Source organism: Lynx rufus, unplaced genomic scaffold, assembly GCF_022079265.1.
Source record: "Lynx rufus isolate CCGP_SWC_20201006 ecotype Redwood Valley unplaced genomic scaffold, mLynRuf1.p SCAF_2, whole genome shotgun sequence".
Lineage (NCBI taxonomy): Eukaryota > Metazoa > Chordata > Mammalia > Carnivora > Felidae > Lynx > Lynx rufus.
This window is the reverse complement of record NW_025814834.1, coordinates 59,512,142-59,532,131: the sequence shown is the minus strand read 5'-3', so window position 1 is coordinate 59,532,131 and position 19,990 is coordinate 59,512,142. Positions and strand designations below refer to the sequence as shown.

The window sequence follows — 19,990 nt, the reverse complement described above, 5'->3', positions numbered from 1 at the left end:
ATATATACTCCATGTTTCAGAAATATTAAATGTTAAACAATGTGTGTTTTAGAAGCAATGAAGTATGTTTGGCGTTTCTAGGATTTCTGATTATTGGTTTACATATCTACCCTTGTTTTACAACTTCCTTTTTGTCATTAATGATTATAAACATACTGATCTTATTTTATTATTTTTTTTTTTTAGAGAGAGAGCACAAGCAGTAGAGGCAGAAAGAATCTTAAGTAGGCTCCAAGCCCAAAGCATAGCCCGACAGAGGGCTTGATCGCACAATCCTGAGATCATACATGACTTGAACTGAATCAAGAGTCAAACATTTAACCAATTGAGCCACCCAGGTGCCCCTAAACATACGGATTTTAAACTCTTCAACAGGCTGTTCTTTCTTTAATCTGACATGAATTAATTTCCTAATTATTGATTTTATTGGCTATCTTTCATAGATTTTTGCATTCACCAAGCATTTTAGAATTTTGGTTTTCAAGTTTATCTTCAGTAAAATTTTTCTCTCTGTATCCCAAGTCTGGAATTGTTGCAAGTGCCTCCACAAATCTCTCTGGCCCCAGCACAGATCCATATCTTATATTGGATTTAAAGGAAATATTAGGGATATCACAAATCCAGACTCTGAGCTAACAGTTCAGTGTTTCAGACTGGTTCAAATGCTGGACAGATTGTGTTCCTGTCCTCCTATTCCCTGTAACTTCTTCACATTTCTCTAAGTGTACAGCCTCATTTAAGCCATACCTTGGAGTAACAGAGACCTACACTGTTTTAAACTCCCCTCTAACAAAAAGGAGCTGTACTCCAGCTCTTGGTTTTGGTTTTGTTTGTTTATTTGTTTGTTTGAGGGAGAGCACACACATGCAAGGAGGGAAGAAGGGCAGAGAGGAAGAGGGAGAAAATCTTAAGCAACCTCGATGCAGGGCTTGATCCCACGACCCTGGAATCATGACCTGCGCCGAAATCAAGAGTTGGATGCTTAACCAACTGAGCCACCCAGACACCCGCCAGCTGCTGGTTTTAAGCAGTGAATCTGATTCTTGGCTCTTCCTTCCTCATGTGGGGTTACTTTTATCGATATTAATAGATAATTAAATAGGATATAATTCCTGACTTAAATACTTAACAGGTATGTTCATCCTGTTAAAAAAAAAAAAAAAAAAAGGAACTAAAAATTAAGCAGGATTAAAAAACTCTACAGGCAATATAATTATAATATTAAAAAACATACATGACACCATGTTTTATCTTGAGAAGAGATTAGAGACTTCCACATTCTACATTAAAATTTTCAAAAAGAGGGGCGCATGGGTGGCTCAATCAGTTAAGCATCCAACTCTGGATTTCAGCTTAGGTCATGGTCTCACATTACATGAGATCAAGCCCACCATCAGACTCTGCACTGACAGCTCAGAGCTTGCTTGGAATTCTCTCTCTGCCCCTCCACTTCTTGCACGTGTGAGCACTCTCTCAAAATAAAGTAACATTTAAAAAAATTTCCAAAAAGAAAAAACTATTTCCATAATGTTTTTATTTTCCATACCAATCATGTACCACACTTTTATAAGCAGATAAAGCAACTTCAATAAGTACAGAAAATACACACAACTGAATGAATAAAAAGTACTGGGGAAATCAGAGTATGAATGATTTTCACAAGCTTTAAAATAAAAATTTTAGAAATTTCCAAAATTTAGTGAAAGACCATGACATGCATATACAGTATACAGATCACAAACGAAGAGTTCATAATTAGAAACAAAGCAGGGTATACTGAATAATATCTAACTAAAAGATCCTCAGATTGTGTTAAATAAAACACTTTAAGGTCTACATAAAACAGTAGCTAGGTTGATCCTCTATTTGTATAAGAGGGCTAAAAGATTTACCAATTACCTTAAATCATCATGGATCACAGTCATTCACGTTTTTTTTTCCATTCTTTAGCTCTACAAAGACTGCATTTCCCACCATACATTCTGTTTTTCAAGCAATAGTTTTGGCCTTTTAGCAGCATTTGCCCATTCCTATAATCAGCCAATTCTGACATGTGATTAATTAGATAAAACCAAAAATTATTACTTTCACTTTGTTATAATCACCAATAAAAATGTTTCAGAAGATATTTCCCCCTACACTTACCATGAAAAAAATACAATAAGGCTAGAACCTTCCTCCAAAAAATGAAAGAAAAAAAAAACATACTGATGTAAATTAAATAGCAGAACATCAAATCAGTGTAGTATAGCACAAAACAAAACAAAACAAAACAAAACAACAGAAAACCCACAAAGGCTAGTTGTAAAAGCCTTGGGCCAGTTTCCTTCTCTATCCAAATGTTAGAAAAGTAACAAGATTATTGCAAGAAAGAATTACATTATATATCTAAAAACACCTAAATAGTAGTTGACACATTTTTCTCTTTTACCCTTGCCCTTCAACACTTAACTATGAAAAGTTTTAAAAACCAACTTTTTGTAATGCTTCCATTTTCTCCCTATAATTTTAAAAAGCACAGCTACCAATTAGTCCACAACTATGCAGTTATCCAAGGGTAATAGGAAATTCCAAACATGAGGCTTTTTGCTCTAAAGAAGTAATGAGAGGTGCCTGGGTGGCTCACTTGGTTCAGCATCTGACTCTTGATTTGGGCTCAAATCATGACCTCAGGGTTTGTGGGATTGAGCCCCACACTAGGCTCTGTGTTGCTGACGGAGCCTGCTTGGGATTCTCTCTCTTCCTCTCTTTCTCTGCCCCCCCCCCGCAACTCGCATGCACACACTCTCTAAAAATAAATTAAAAAAACCTTAAAAAAAAAAAAAAAAGAAAGAAGACAGACTTCAAGCTGTATTACAAAGCTGTAATCATCAAGACAGTATGGTACTGGCACAAAAACAGACACTCAGATCAATGGAACAGAACAGAGAACCCAGAAATGGACTCACAAACATATGGCCAACTAATCTTTGACAAAGCAGAAAAGAATATCCAACGGAATAGACAGTCTCTTTAGCAAGTGGTGCTGGGAAAACTGGACAGTGACATGCAGAAGAATGAACCTGGACCACTTTCTTACACCATACACAAAAATAAACTCAAAATGGATGAAAGACCTAAATGTAAGACAGGAAGCCATCAAAATCCTCGAGGAGAAAGCAGGCAAAAAACCTCTCTGACCTTGGCCACAGCAACTTCTTACTCAACACATCTCCGGAGGCAAGGGAAACAAAAGCAAAAATGTACTGGGGCTCATCAAAATAAAAAGCTTCTGCATAGCAAAAGAAACAATCAGCAGAACTGGAAAGCAACCGACAGAATGGGAGAAGATGTTTGCAGACGACGTGTCACATGGAGACTTGGTGTCCAGGATCCATGGAGAGCTTGTCAAAATCAACACCCAGGGGACAAATGATCCAGTGAAGAAATGGGCAAGGGACGTGAATGGACACTTCTCCAAAGAAGACATCCAGATGGCCAACCGACACATGAAAAAACGCTCAACATCACTCGTCATCCGGGAAATGCAGATCAAAACCACAACAGGATACCACCTCACACCTGTCAGAATGGCTAACACTGACAACTCAGGCAACAGCAGATGCTGGCAAGGATGCAGAGAAAAAGGATCTCTTTTGCACTGCTGGTGGGAATGCAAACTGGTGCAGGCACTCTGGAAAACAATATGGAGGTTCCTCAAAGGATTAAAAACAGAACTACCCTATGACCCAGCAATTGCACTACTAGGTATTTACCCAAGGGATGCAGGTGTGCTGTTTCAAAGGGGCACATGCACCCCAATGTTTACAGCAGCGCTATCAACAACGGCCAAAGTATGGAAAGAGCCAAGGTGTCCATTGATGGATGAAAAGATAAAGAAGATATGGTATACATATACACAATGGAGTTTTACTCGGTGGTCAAAAAAAAGTGGTCTTGCCATCTACAACTACGTGAATGGAACTAGAGGGTATTATGCTAGGTGAAACTGGTTGGTCAGAGGAGGACAGATGTCATGTGACTTCACTCATATGAGGATTTTAAGAGGCAGAGAAGATGAATATAAGAGAAGGGAGGCAGGAATGATACGTGAACAGGTAGGGGGACAAAAACATGGGAGACTCTTAAATGTGAAGAACAGGCAGAGGGTTACTGGAGGGTTGTGGGAGGGGTGATGCGCTGAATGGGTGGGGGGCACTGGGGAGTTTACTCCTGAAATCACTGATGCACTGTATGCTAACTTGGATGTAAATTTAAAAATAAAAAAGAAAGAAAAAGAAAGAAGCAATGATTTCCATAAACCTTTCTTCCTACCTCAAACACCTGACTGAATTTTAAATGTGCCCAGTCTTGAAGGATAAATTTGTATTTATATAACAAAATCTGCTAGAGAACTAAAATTTGAGAGCCTGAGTAAAGGCAGTCTTGGTGTGAACTCTGGGGACATTTTCTGACCAGAAAAAATGTTGGAAAGAGACATAAATCCATACTTTGTCTCTCCCCACTGATTTTCAAATACACAGCAATGGTAGACAAAATAAAACTTCAAAAAACAGAACTTCTCTAAAACAGCACGCATTTCTCAACGGGAAAAAAACAGAAATGTAATTAGTGAGTGGGGTTGCAACTTAGGGCATGATGAGCTGCTCTATGTTCAGTCTGGTTTCTAAGGGATAAGAGGCACTAAACATACCCATCATGAGAAGGGGCCCAGAGTCAGATGCACTGCCTTCAACAGGCAGGAGCTGGTCATTTTTGTTAAAGGGAAACTTAAGAAAAACAAAAAGTCAAAGCAATTCCAGAGCCCCAGTAAAAAATCTGTGTCTTCTCATTTATTGTAAAATTGTTACATACTTAACAAAAACAAAAATTCAAACCAATGATGTAAAAGTATTTGAAGCATTTCATCTGGGCATACTATGCTCTAACACAGATTTAAAAAACCTTATTCTTATTTTCAACTAAAACACATCCTAAAATAATTTATCTTGCTTCTTGCCAATTAAAACTCCAACACACGAAGGGATAGTTTTCCTATCACCAAATCTCCCCCAAATTAAAATTTCCTGGGTTTCATTGCTAAATATGCTGTTGTATACTATGCAGCATTTATTCTCATTCTACTTTCTCAAAAATTTTCCCCATTCCTTTAAAACTGGAACAAAATTCACTTTTAATGGCCTTCTTTTATTTTATTTTACCCTTCTTTTATTTTACCCTTCCTTGCCACCATTCAATAAACTAAATTACCACTTTAAAAAGTCCACTTCATATTTAATTCCTACAATGTTGTTATTCTGATAGTATTTTAGAAGTAATGTATTTGAAGTATTTGGTGCTTTGTAACACTGATTTATGACCAACATAAATCCACAAAATCACAAATAAATTCCCTAGGGACGTTTTTCTAACATGTACAGATCTCTACAACCTTAACTTTATTCAAGCTTTAAAAACTGGTTTCGAAAAACTACCAGCTAAATCTTCAGAAGTCTGTCATTCTCAAACTTTTTGGTCTCAGAACTCCTTCTAAACTCTTAAATATTACTGAAGTCTCCAAAACTTTGTCTGTGTAGGTTATATGTTTTGATATTTACCATATTAAAATTTATGACAAACTGTAATTGTTTCGTTTAAAAATAGTTAATTATTATGTCAACATAAATTAACATTTTATGAAAAATGATTTTCCAAAAATACACACAAAAAGTTTAATGAGACACCATGTTTTACATTTTTGTGAATATCTAGGTTAAAAGAAAACAACTAGAGTCTCATACTTGCTTCTACATTCTATCTGTTTGCAACATGTGGTTTGGGCTGAAGCATAGAATATCTAGTCTTACAAAGATACGTGGCTAGAAAAGGAAGAAATAATTTGTCTTTCAGTCAATTGTGGGTATTCTTTGATACTGTATCAAACTTGACAAGTGGCAGTTTCTTATAAGTCAGTGGCAGTGTAAAATCTGAAACCATATTGATAAACTTTCCATACACTTGTTACAGGTGTATCTCAAACTTTGAATGGATCTTTTTACTGCTGCATGATTTTGTAACATGAACTGGTTATCTGACAACTACTGGTTCACTGAGTTATCACACAGATCTTCCAAATGTTGGCACATTTTGTTATAATACAGTATCAAATCCTATTTATTAATATCATATCCATCTCATCAAAAAAGTAATTATTAACAAGCAATCAAGTTCACAGAAATAAACTTGAGTTTTCCAAAATTCTAATTTTCACTGGAAAACCCAAATTTTATCATTGGTAGCAAATACTGTTAGGCTTTTTTCCTTAAGTGATAGGCTCACTTAAATCTTTTTTTTTTTTTTTTTTGAGAAAATATTTGCACTTAAATACATGAGTCTCTCAATAACCCTAGTTTGTCAGTTGTTCTTTCAAGTAAAAACACTCTTTCACAAAAATAGCATTTAGTTCACCTTGCAACTCACACAACTGCACAATTGGAAAAGAAATTTTTTTAAAGATAATCACCTTGTTTATAGTATGACGTAGAAATTGCTTCATTAAAGCATACTTCCCATTTTGTCACAAAGAATATTACAAAGACATAGCAGGAATTGCAAATTAAATACGAGACAGCACTTCACATCCACTAGGATGGCTATAATCAAAAAGAGGGGTGCCTGGGTGGCTCAGTCAGTTAAGCATCTGACTTTGGCTCAGGTCATGATCTCACCATTGGTGAGTCCAAGCCCCACATCCAGCTCTGTGCTGACAGCTCGGAGCCTGGAACTCACTTTGGATTCTGTGTCTCCCTCTCTCTTTGTCCCTCCTCCACTCACACTCTGTCACTGTCTCTCTCTCAAAAATAAATAAACATTAAAAAAAATAATAAAAAAATTAAAAAAGATAGTAACAGGTGTTGGTAAGAACGTAAAATGGTGAAATGGTGCAGCCGCTTTGGAAAAAGTTTGGTAAGCAGCTCTTCAAAATGTGAAACATAGTTACCGAACAATCCAGCAATTCCACTCCTTAGTACATACCCCAAATAAATAAAAACATGTCCACATAAAAACTGTCCTCAAATGTTCACAGCAGCATTATTCACAATAGCCAAAAGGTAGAAACACAGTCTGTCAACAGGTAAATGAGTAAAATGAGGTATATCTATACCACGGAGTATAATTCAGCCACAAAAAGGAATGAAATACTGGCCCAGGCTACAATACAGATGAAACTTGAAATTATTATATTAAATGAAAGAAGTCAGACACAAAGAAGCCACAAAATGCACGATTCCACTTATCTGAAATAATCGGCAAATCCAGAACAGGCAAATCCAAAGAGACAGAAAGCAGATTAACAGTTGCCAGGGGTTAAGAAGAGGGAGGGAATGAGGAGTGACTGCTGATGGGCATGGGTTTTTTTTGGTTTTTTTTGTTTTTGTTTTGTTTTTTGCAGGGTGATGAAAATGCTCTAAAATTAGATGGTGATGATGGCTGTACAAGTGTGATTACATTAAAAAAAAACAACACTGAATTATATACTTTAAAGAGTGAATTGTGAACTTTACGGTATGTGACTTGTACTTCAGTAAAGCTATTTTTTTAAAAAAGACATGCAGCACTCAAGATTTAGTAAAAACAACTATTTTGACTGGTTCATCAAGGTCATTCTTCAGTGAAAATAGCATTTTTCTGTAACTGCAAGCACATGGTCATGAAGAATACAACAAGCCTGGAAGTGGTACTACTTTCATTTTTGCCAGGACAGAAGCCATTTTAGCCACCATCAGGGAAATGTCAACATGATGAAAAAGGCAAATAACATCAGTATTATGAAAAGTGGTGTCCTTGACATCAAGGACCTCTGAGAGGGTTTCTGGGATCCCCAGGGATCCACAGACCATGCTTTTATAATGGCTGCTCTAAACCACTGCTTCAGGAGGCTCAAATGCAATTAAAGTCTTGCCAAGTACAGATCTGAGGCTTCAGAACAATTCTGATTTTCTAAGCATATATGACAAATTTCTGCAAAGAAAAAAAGTAATATCTATGGTGATGGGAATTACTTCAAAAAATTAAATTCAAGTGTCCTAATGTAAGAATTTGGAATCTTTGACTCACTCAGGTTATAATAGTAGTACAATCAACACAATAACCCAAATACAAAATAGAAGAGTAAAACTAAGGATTTAGTGAACATCAAAACACTCAATAAAATGTTATCTAAAGAACATTAAAGTAATAATGATACCATCTCTTTTACAACTGTTTAATTTCTACACAACATTCGAAAAATAGACTTCTGAGATTTCTACCCATACTATCAATAACCATGTATCTAGCACGGTTAAATTTAATGCTCAGCTGCTACACACCTATAAGAATAAACTATCACAAAATCAAAGAATTTTAGGTCTGGAAGGCACCCTAGATATAGTCACCTAGTCCAACAACCCCATTTTATATAATGAGAAAACCAAGTTTGCAAGAGAAAAAGTAACTTGGCCAAAATCACAGCTAGGTAGTAGGAGAGACAGTCTTGGCTCCCCGTGCTATGTTTTCACCATGCCAACCTAATTCCCCAACCAAAAATAATGCATAAAACATTTAACTTACATCACACCAAGCACAACCAAGACACCTTACCTGCCAAATAAAAATTTTGTAATGCCACCAATCAACACCAATCAAAGGTGAAAACAGATATAAAATTGGGGAAAAACTACAAACATACTTGGCATAATGGAGAAATGAATCCTTGACTTCAAAACTTTTCAGTGAAGAACAATCTGGAAGACACTTTGATGTCTACCTTTCATACAAACATAGGGAAATGTATCATCACCTTTAAAGATACCCAGATACTGAAAACACCTTAAACCAAAAAATATCCCTACATGTTAACAAATCACTGATCTATGGCATGACATGACTTAAGACTCACCTGCAGGACTGTCAGCATTCTCTCCCGGGTGTAGCTGTATACCAGTAGAATCTATAGAGTTCACTGTAACTGTCTGTAGATTTGGCAACTGACCAGTGCTTAGACTAACTGGAGTTGAAGTCAAGGCTCCACCTGCTGCAACTTGACCAAGCGTGAGTGTCTGAACAGGCGTCAAAGTTATTTGCTGGGCAGCAGTATTCTGTATTTGTAAATTCTGCAAGTTCTGGACCCCTTGTACTTGAAATGTTTGCCAAGTTATCTGTCCAGAAGGGGTCACTGTCTGTGCCTGAATTAAAAAGGTTCCAGGATTCAGCTGCAACTGAAGATTTTGCAAAGCCTGTTGTGATATATTTTGACCACTGGCTTGCACACCATGGATTGTCTGTGGTGTAATACCTTGCACAATTTGGGCTTGACTGGTTGGCTGCTGAGACTCTTGAAGTTGTAGATGTTGTACAACAGGCTGAGCTGTAGAAACCTGAATATTCTGAGCCTGTGTCTCTTCAGAAACAGGCGACTGGATATAATTTCCCTGAAGATCTGAAGAATGGACTTGCCCACTAGAAGTAGTCAAGCTATTTGTGTTTTGTTGTAATATACCTGTACTATCTATAGTAACAGGCAACTGTGATGAAGAAGATGTTGGCACAAATAAATCTGTATCAGTATTCGTTTCATTAATATCAGGAGAAACCCGCTCACCAGTCCTTTCTGAATTGTCTGAACTATCCATAGCTTGTCCTGTGTTTATCAAATGTCCATCGGCATTAATGCCTGCAGTCATTGTCTGAGAACTGCCCGAGAGTCCCAAAGAATCTAGATCGACACTATTGATTGGTACAAAGGTAATATTTCCTGGCAGACCAAGAGGCACATTCGCAACTACTTGGGTTTGGCCAGGAAAAGATGAACCACCAATTGCAACTCCCTGAACCTGGACTTGACCAGTCTGTGGTATGAGATTCTGGATATTAGCAGGAGGTGTTCCAGAGGCAAGCAAGGTTTGATTAGAGCCAGGAATGATCTGAATTTGACCACTTTCTTGATTTATACCCCCATTATCTGAAGAGCCTGTGAAACCAATCTGAACTTGCTGACCATCTGTTGACTGAATCTGTGGTATTACTTGATATTGAACATTGGACACTGTACCATTTGATGAATCTGATCCTGGTGCAACTGAAAATATTTGCTGATTCTGCAAATTCTGAAGGGGAAGGACATACTGCCCACTCGAAGTAGCAGCACTTGGAATCTGTACTAGATTACCAGCTTCATCTTTTATAGTTGTAGGTGTGGCTGACAAAACCTCCCATCGGTTTGGTGCTCCTCCTAACTGTGCAGAAGCCAAATCGCCTGTCTGGATAAAGAAAACAAAAAATGTTATGCGATATATGTCTGTGAAATATTTGAATCAATCCTCAAAAAAATCTTAAAAACTGACATAAATCCTACTACCTGAAATTAAAAGTTCTCTTAGTAACACAGTAGACTTCAAATACTGAGACAGTACTATATAAACCATAATATTTACTATTATTTCCAATTTTGTTAATTATTACAAAGATAACCCATGCTATTTGAGCAGGAAAAAAATTCAGAGTATTCTTTGTTTTATGACCACAAACTGGTCTTCTATTCCCTCACCTATGATCTCTAATCCATACAGTTAAATAAATAAAAATACAGGTGGCTAGAAAAGATTATGAACCGCTCAAATCAAACATTATCACAAACACTGAGGAGTTCAAAAAATATATATACTAAAATACGTATCACTAAATCAGGTACATTATATTTGTGTACAAAAAGGAAACATAACCAGTACAGTGTTATCAAATCACCTAAATAAGAAAAATTAAGATTTGTGTATTACTGCTATAAACCTTAAGTCAAACTATTAAAGCTCCCCTTTTATGGCACATATTAATGTCCTCCAGAGTAAACTCTTGGCTAGGACTATTCCATTAGCAAGCCATCATATTCTTTATTTTTCCCATGAACTACAAAAAAAAATATGAGACCTTAAAATTTTTTAATGAGGAAAGATTATTGCCCTGTGACCACATGGCAAAGTCACTCCACCTGAAAGGTTTTTCCAGAATCTAAAAGCTGGAGGATACAGACATGATTTTATCTACCACTCTATTTATGTTTGCAGGAAAATGACAGACATATACATTGTGTATTCTGTTACGTAACAGAATTTAGTTATCATCCTCATATTTTACAGATTGAGCAACACAGGAAAGCAGAAAGCAATAAAATCTTACACATCAACATCAAAGGGCAAAATTTTTTAAGAAAATAAAGGTAATGTCTCACATTGGAGCCGTTCTTTTAATGCCAAGTACTATGATAGTGATTTATGAGATTATTATCATCTACTCCTTACAACAATTTTGTTAGGTAGGTGTTATCACTATTCTCATTTCACAAATGAAAAACAGAAAAATCACAGCTATCAAATGGCCAAGATAGGATTTAAAACTAGGCCAAGTCTAACTACAGAACCTAGGCCTTTAATTCATACCAAACTTGTCTCCCACTAAGATCAAGGGTAAAGACACAGAGAATAAGACCTTATATGAATTACCCTCAAAATAAAGTCATTCCTATGCCACTTCCTTCTCCATCTATATGTGAATTCCTATGACTATGCTTATCACTAGACAATGAAAACATAAGCAAATCTAGTCCAGCATTCTCAACCTAGGACCCATGCTTGGGCTTCAAGGGATCTCTGAATCCTCTAAAATAACACAGCAACTTTTTGAGAAAGTACAACTGGGGAGCAGAAGGATAATCTAGGGTTACACTGTATTCTCAAAGGAGGTCTTTGACCATAAAAAACAGTTAAGACATATACTGTTCTCTCAGTATAAACCAGTCCACAAAACTTAATGCAAATATTGTAGAACCAGATTTTAAAAGTTTCTTAAAGAAACTCACTACCTAATTCTCATGCAGACGCATAGTTGAAAAGCATGTATTTCAATGGATGAACCACAGTTTAATAACTCAATTCAAGACATTTGAGCATATGTGCCAAGTTGAAATAAGCATGAGTAAGCACATGAAACACACACTCTCTATTTTAAATGGTTCACAGTTTATCCAAGCAGACACAGAAATACATGCTACTACTATGTGAATATAGGTGTGCACTAGCCATAGAAGGGGAACATAGAAGATTGGGGGGGAGGGGTGGGAAGGTATCACACGAGATATTTAAAGTACTCTTAGAATAAATTTATGATTTCACTGTAGGCATCCAGGAAAGAGAGATAGGGGCATTAATAAAGGCATAAAAAAATATTCACAAACAAAAGGAAATTCTAAAGAATGGACAGTTTGTGGAGTTCAAGAGAATCCAGAAAAGGCTCATATTCATAGAGAAAAGTAATGGGGAACAAGACATTTTTATCAAGGCCTGTAGTTAATGGCTTTGTAGATCCTGCTAAGGAGTTTGGACTTTATCCTGCAGATAATAAATGAAAGCTATAAAAGGTTTTTAAGCAAGTGATGCAATCAGGATCTGTGTTTTATAAAGATAAACTAAGGCCCAGTGAAGGAGACTGAAAGAAAGGCGGAAGAGACTAAAGACAGATAAACTGTGGGACCCAGTACAAATGTGTAAGCTTCAACTAAAATAATCATCTTTTAAATACAAACATTTAAACTTATCAAACTTAAATTACTAAAATGAAGACCAGTCATTAAAGTTGCATGTCATTCTTCAACTTCTATCTGGTATAGGAATTATAAGCTTAAGTCATCGTTCTCAATATCTGAGTAATAATTCATGTTTCATTTCAGTCTCTTGGCATCTTAAATAATCTAAAGACATTTACATCTAGACTTTATACTGAAATCTACACTAAAATATGTCTAATATCCAATCTTTATCTTCCTAAGGTTGTTGTTCACCTCTGAATTTTGACCAGCATTAAATTTACAATTATTCAACTTATATCAAAGAATACAGTATCTCAGGTACAGATTGTTTTATCATACTGGCACTTTATCTTTTTTCATTCCTTAAAAAAAGTCAAATTTATGGCATCTGAAGTATTTTTTTTTTTACAAAATAGTAGTAAAGGCAAATAATCAACCATCAGTGAACAGCTTTTTAGTCAAGAAATTCCTTGAAAATAAATATAACTACTCAAATGACAAATCTGACTAAGTACTATCCAAGGATCCAGAAGTTAAATAAAATAAATTGTGGTACCACTTTTCCCAAAAATGCAGGTCATTAATTGAAGGGAAATCCCCAAACGTTAAGTAACACAGCATGATGCATCTGAACTTTTTGAATAAACCTAAGGAGAAATGCATACATAAGAAATATTTATGAAGCACAAACCCAGAGGGAAGAAAAACAGCAACAAATAATTTAAGCAAGAGACAGGCAAAAGGGATCTTTTAAACGAAATAAATTTAGTTTTAAAAAATTTACCAATATTAATTTTTTTAATAGAATTGGAGGAAAAACACTGAATCAGAAAACTTAGACTTTCATGGTTTAAGCCACAATTATGTTTGGAGGAGGTAAGTATATTACATTATAAAGAAAAGAACTGACTTCTAGCTAAAACTGTGGGATTGTGTGTGATTTAAAGCAGGACTCAATTTTCTTATGTTAAAAATGGGGGTGGGGGCGCCTGGGTGGCGCAGTCGGTTAAGCGTCCGACTTCAGCCAGGTCATGATCTCGCAGTCCGTGAGTTCGAGCCCCGTGTCAGGCTCTGGGCTGATGGCTCGGAGCCTGGAGCCTGTTTCCGATTCTGTGTCTCCCTCTCTCTCTGCCCCTCCCCCGTTCATACTCTGTCTCTCTCTGTCCCAAAAATAAATTAAAAAACGTTGAAAAAAAATTAAAAAAAAAAAATGGGGGTGGGGGGCACCTGGGTGGCTCAGTCGGTTAAGCATTCAGTTAAGCATTCGACTTCAGCTCAGGCCATGATCTTGCAGTTGTTGAGTTCGAGCCCTGCGTTGGGCTCTGTGCTGACAACCTGGAGCCTGCTTCAGATTTTGTCTCCCTCTCTCTCTGCCCCTCCCCTACTGGTGCTGTCTGTCTGTCTGTCTCTCTCTCTCTCTCAAAAATAAATAAACATTAAAAAAAATTTTTTTTTATGGGAAAACTGGGACACCTGAATGGCTCAGTTGGTTAAGCAACTCACTCTTGATTTTGACTCCAGTCAGGATCTCACCGATCTGGAGTTCAAACCCTGCTTCAGGCTCTGCGCTGACAGGGCACAGAGCCTGCTTGGGATTCTCCCTCTCTCTTTGCCCCTCCCCCTCCCCCTCCCCTGTTTGAGCGAGAGAGCCCACACGCCCGCTCTCTCAAAATAAGTTTTAAAAACTTAAAAAAAAAAAAAAAAGGGAAAATTATTACCTCACAGGATCTTAAGAATCAAAATAAAGCGTTATGCTTTATAAACTATAAACCACTATGCTATAAACCACTATGCTACAAAGCACTATCCTAAAATCCTATCATTATGATTACTCAGATTATGAGGACACAGCATGATTTGAATGCCTAGTACAATCCCTGGCATAAAGATCAGTAAATATTTATTGAATGAATAGTTAAAAGTATTTACTTTAAAATCACTGCGAAGAAAATGACAGAAAGAATGGATCAATAAAACTGACCTTGAGATATTAAAGTCTTCTATGAAAAACTCCCAATTTTAAACCAATTTCTTTCCATAATTCAACAGTAAGTCCCCCCAAACTTTCAAAACTATACAGCCTTTACTAAGCCCATTCATTTGTAAGAGAAATTTCATTAGCAGCACCCCAAAGAGATGACGATTCATAAAATCAAGAGACCAAAGTAAAAACATGTGATGTTAAGCTATTGGAAACACTAATGTTAGGCTTATTGGAAACACTACAGAAACAAAAGAAGAGAGACCTAAAAACACATAACCCAGGCAAGAGCTAGCATTTGGTTTAGGTTCAAGATAACTCTCAAGAAAAATCCACCAGTGTTTGTCTCAGTAACTCTTCATATTCTTATCAGACAACTAACAAACACCAAGCTGACATGGAAGTTGGCATTATCGCAAAAAGTTGTAACTTGAAGGTACTCTTAGGTCTCCCTCTGTACATAAACACATAATCACACCGTAAAAAGGACCAAAACCAAGAGTAGCCCTAGGACGTTGCTATAGCAATTCATTACAAGGGCTTTCTCCAGTGCAACCAGGCATAAAAATGGAGGGGGGAGGAGCAGTTGAATGGGGGAAAAAAAAAAAGAGGCTATCTTCTCAGATAATACCTGTGGAAGGGGGGAAAAATGCATAGCACTTATTGCATAGCATTTAGAAAGGATTATTAACTTCTCAGTTCCCACAAATGGCTTTGTGAAAGCCAGAACCCGGCAAGGACAAAGTGTTACTGGAAACAAAAACAAGTGTGAAGCTAAGGTGGAAAGAAACTAAGAACGACTCAAGTTTCTTAAAATCTTCAAGGAACACTAAAGAACTCAAACCAACTTCAAATAAAAACAATTACCCAATTAACTGATCACAACTTGAAGTACAAATGAAATAAGCAAATAAATAATCCAGAAACTCACATGAATACACATTGGACAAATTAATGTGACATAAAGGTCTACTTCTTATATTTCTTGATTTATTTTTAAACAACTTTTAATAATAAAGTACAAAAAGGGCTTTGACATCAAACCAACTTTGGGAGTCCATGCTGTGGAACATTACAGTTGAGAATGCTTTATGATTGACCTATTCAACACTGGTCTGAAGGTAACCAAACATTCTTGGCCAGGATCCAGAAAGAACCCCTAACATATTATAACAAATTCTAAATTCAAAATACTTAAAACAAATCTCCAGTGTAGCTCACTGGCTTTTCAATGCCCTTTTAATCTTAAAATACCAAACTCAACTAGCATAAAGTTGAATTTTATGTGTACATTTCCACTTGATTTCATACACAATACTATATGCAATGTGTTACCCTGGATTAGATCCTGGAACAGACAATGGGCATTAGTGGGGAAAAAAGTAAAATGAGAATGAAGTCTGTAATTTAGTTAATAATACTGTATTATTGTTACTTTCCTAGTTTTGACAAACATGGTTATATTAACATTAGGGGAGGCTGGGTGAAGGGTATAATGTAACTCCCAGTTCTATCTTTGCAACTTTTCTATAAATATAAAATTATTGCAAAATAAAATTTTAAAAAAGCACAGCTACAAAAGCTCTTAACAGGCCTCTCATGATTCCCAGTAATTTGAGTGATTACAGTTAGATTACCTAAGCACATTCTTAAGTAGAAAAAAAATGCCCATAAAAATTGCTTAAATTTTTTCATTTTCTGAGATGTGCATGTCTGAAATTCATTTTTAAAATGGAAAACTAATTTTCCCACTTGCTAAGGCAAACATACTCAAGCCAGTCTTGCTAATTCTACTCGGTGAAAAAAATTTATGCATGCATACCAAACATACAAAGAAAAAAGTGCTCCTACTGATTCTAGTTCACGTTCATCTGGCGGGAAATGTGATGTCAGTAGAGATTTGGTAACTGAGAGGAGGAGTCAAAGAGGCAAGGAAACAAGCTCCCTACAAGTATATGGCCACAGGAGGATGAGACTAGAGACAGTGTTCTACTCCCAGGACTGAGATTCCCATCTACAAGTACATATACATATACATACACATATTTTTCACCCATAACTTCCTCCTTCACTCCTCCCCTCCCCCTCCCCTAACAGTGAGCTATATACACTTGCTAAGTTGTGGTTACAGGTTTTTGTTCTAATTGAAAATATTTTAAAAGATAAGTAGAAGCAATCTGCTTCACAATTTTACTTGTACAGTGGTTTTTTTAAGATAAACAATTTGTTTTGGCTCTATGGGCCTAGAGGAATAATTCATTAAAAAACGCTTACCAATCCATGAGTTTAAAAGTAACAATGCCTCTCACAAATATAATTTTATGCTTTTACATTTTAATCAGCTTACAAAAGCACAAAACCTAAAATACTTTCTAAGACATTAAAACTACTCATATACCTCTACAATATAATTTGAAGCACTAAAAATACAAATACAATATTTAACAATATAGCTTAACATTAGCTTCACTTTTAGTTCCTAGACATACTAAGAATTTCCTGCAGACTATGCCAAATATCAAACTTTTCTGTCTATAGTGACTATTCAAAATATCTCTACACAAATCAATTCCCATAATCCACCTCAAAAAAAAAAACTGGGAGAGGTTTTAATTATTTAACAAGTGAACACATCCACATGTTTAACACAACAGCGAGGATTCAAACAGATAAAATTCACAACTGATTGTCTTAAAAATTTTGTCTAGCTAATTTGTATTAAGCACTCAAGAAACACACTGACCAGCTCCACCCTCTGCCCCCAAACTAAAAACACTACAAACAGGATCCCATCACATTGTATCAGACCGGTAATCATAACAAAATGGAAATACAGCTCTGCCAATCACATTCAACTGTAAGTACAGTATACGTTAGTATGCATGTAAATACAATTCCTTACATGTACTTTTGTTTCTAACACTGGTATTCCATATTCAATTTCAAAAGCCAAAGTATCGTCTAAGTAACTTCGCGGATTTCAACCGTCGCGAATTAAATGTTTCACTTACTCCACTTACGAAAAATCACAAATTTAAGTCATCTGCAAAAACTAAAATTCATCAATTTAGAATGGCCACTAAAAAAAAAAAAGCACTCACAAAGTATTCACTGCTGCATACAGAAAGGTAATTCAAAGACTAAACCTTCATTCCTTTTTTGGTTTCTTTTTAGCAATTGAAGATTTAAATCAGTAAGAACTAGTAAGTTGCAGCAGAAAAAGCTCCAGGTTCAAAAACACTAGAAACTAAAGACACTGCCTCTGTAGTTGATACTATCTATGGCCGATAGGCTGTGCTTGAAAATTTTGTAGTGTTCAGCGAAGGAGTTTTCAGCACTGATATGAAATGCTCAAACATCCATTTTGGAGTCCTCCACCCCCGCCCTCTCTGACTTCATTTTGTAGTGAATTTGGATCGAGGCGCCACAGTGACAATTTAGAGAAAGCCGGGGCTGGCCTCTGATCCACAGAGGCACGCGAAGGAACCCGAAAGGGCGCCCCGGCTGCGCGATCCGTCCGTATCGCGGAAGACGCGGGCGCCCGGGAGGCCTTTTGGGCAGGCGGGCGCGCCGCAGGCCCGGGATGGCGGGCCCAGGGCCTTGGCGGGGGCGGGCCGCGCGCGCGAGACTTACCGCTCCGGCGGCGGCGGGGGCCCCGGCTGCGGCAGCCGCCTCCTCCTCGTCGTCGCCCGGCGATGGCGGCCCTATCTTGCTGCAGGTAGCGGCCAGCAGGGCGAGCGGTGACGGCTGAGTGTCCTACCCCCGATGGGCGGGTTCAGAGAGGGAGACAGGGGGAGGGGGTGGCGGTTAGGGCCGGGCCGCCGCTCGCACAGGAAGTGCGCCTCGGTCCTCGCAGGCTGCGCCCGGGCGAGCGCCAGCCCGCGCTCTCCTCCTCCTCCTCGACTCCGGCTCGAGTCCTCCCGCTCGCACGCACACCAGCTCCACTGTCCGCGGGAAGGCGGGCGGCAGGCTGCGCGCCGGGCCTCCACCTTCCGCCCGGAACCCACCCCCGGGAGGGCGCACACGCTCTCACGCTCGCGCGCGCACACACACATACACACACACACACACACACACACACACACACGCGGGCGCGCGCGCGCACACACACACACTCACACACACACACACTCACAAAAAGGCGGCGGGAGGGGGAGCGCGGGCGGGGTCGGAGCGTTGGCGCCTCGGGCGGGCAGCTCCCGGGGCGGGGGGAGGGGAGGAGAGAGGCGCGGAGGGAGGGGAGAGGCGAGGGGAGGAGAAAGCGGCGCTAGGGGGGAGCCGGGCCGGGGCTCAGCCGCTCCTCACCTGGGCCGCCGCCGCCGCCGCCGCCACCGCGCCGTTTCCGTGCTGCTGCTGCTGCTGCTGCAGATACTCGCCGTGGCCGCCGCCGCTGCCGCCGCCGCCGCCGCTGTCCACGTCCAAGGCAGCCATTTCCTCTTGTTTCACGGGCTTTTCGGGAGCTGCAGGCACAGCGCGGGGGGGTGGGGGTGGGGAGGAAGGCGGGTGGAGGAGAGGGAGGGGGCCCGCGGGCCGAGGCGAAATTACTCCGAAAGCCCGGACCGAGTCCCCTTCCCCTCCCCCACCCGCCCCCCGGCGGCGGCGGCGGCGGATCCCTCCTCCTCTCCTGCTGCTGCCCCCGCCCGCCGCTGCCTGTAACCCTCCTCCTCCTCCTCTTTCCCTCCTCCTCCTCCTCCCCGCGCTGCCCCTGCCCCCTCTCCTCTCCTCTCCTCCCCTTTCCCTTCGCGCCGCTCGCTCTCACTCGCGCTCGCTCCTCTCGCACCGTCAGTCACTCACACACGCCCGCCCGCCGCCCGCGCCCGCACACGGGGGGATGCGCTCCCGGCGGACCGGGCCGCCCGCCCCAGGGCCCGGCAGGGACACGGCGTTGCTGGGGCTTAAGGGGTGGACGGTGGCTGGCCGGGAGGGGAGGGAGGCGGAAGGGAGTGCGGCTTTCTGCCTCTCACAGACACTCGGTCGCACACACGGGGCCGGGAGCCGGCGGCGGCGGCCCCGGGCTGGCTGTGGTCGGCGGCGGCGGCAGCGGCGGCGGCAGCAAGGGTTGCTCTCTCTCGGCTTTACGTACCGGTCATAGTGTGTTTAGGGCACCTCAGGCGGGGCTCCCCGCCGCCTTACACATGGTGAGGAGCGAAGGCGGCGGCGGCGGGAGAGGATGCGGGAAGCGGCGGCGGACACGGCCGGAGCGGTCCGGGGATTTTTTTTTCCTATTTTGATTGACTGTGCGGGAAACACAAAAGGTGGAGCCTCCAGCCCAAAAGGGGGGAAGAGGGTGACAGCCCGCCCGGAAGTCCCGCCTCTCTTCTCCGCGCTCATTCGCCGCCACGCTCTTGGTCGGCAGTGCTCATTGGCCCGGATGCCCGTCAGTCGCTCGGTCAGCCGGCGCGCTTCCTGTT

General features: G+C 39.9%; 1 protein-coding gene across 1 annotated transcript in view; it reads right to left on the bottom strand.

Moving 5' to 3' along the window:
• SP3 (Sp3 transcription factor) overlaps positions 1-19,768 on the bottom strand; it is a 59,136-nt gene extending 39,368 nt beyond the window's left edge. The window contains exons 1-4 of the mRNA XM_047086038.1: positions 19,663-19,768; positions 18,885-19,039; positions 18,213-18,335; positions 8,921-10,280 (exon numbers count right to left, since the gene is read on the bottom strand). Coding sequence (XP_046941994.1) covers positions 8,921-10,280; positions 18,213-18,335; positions 18,885-19,039; positions 19,663-19,669 — 1,645 coding nt within the window. The 5' untranslated portion in view covers positions 19,670-19,768. The remainder of the gene's footprint in view (positions 1-8,920; positions 10,281-18,212; positions 18,336-18,884; positions 19,040-19,662) is intronic.
• Positions 19,769-19,990: the final 222 nt, after the last annotated feature.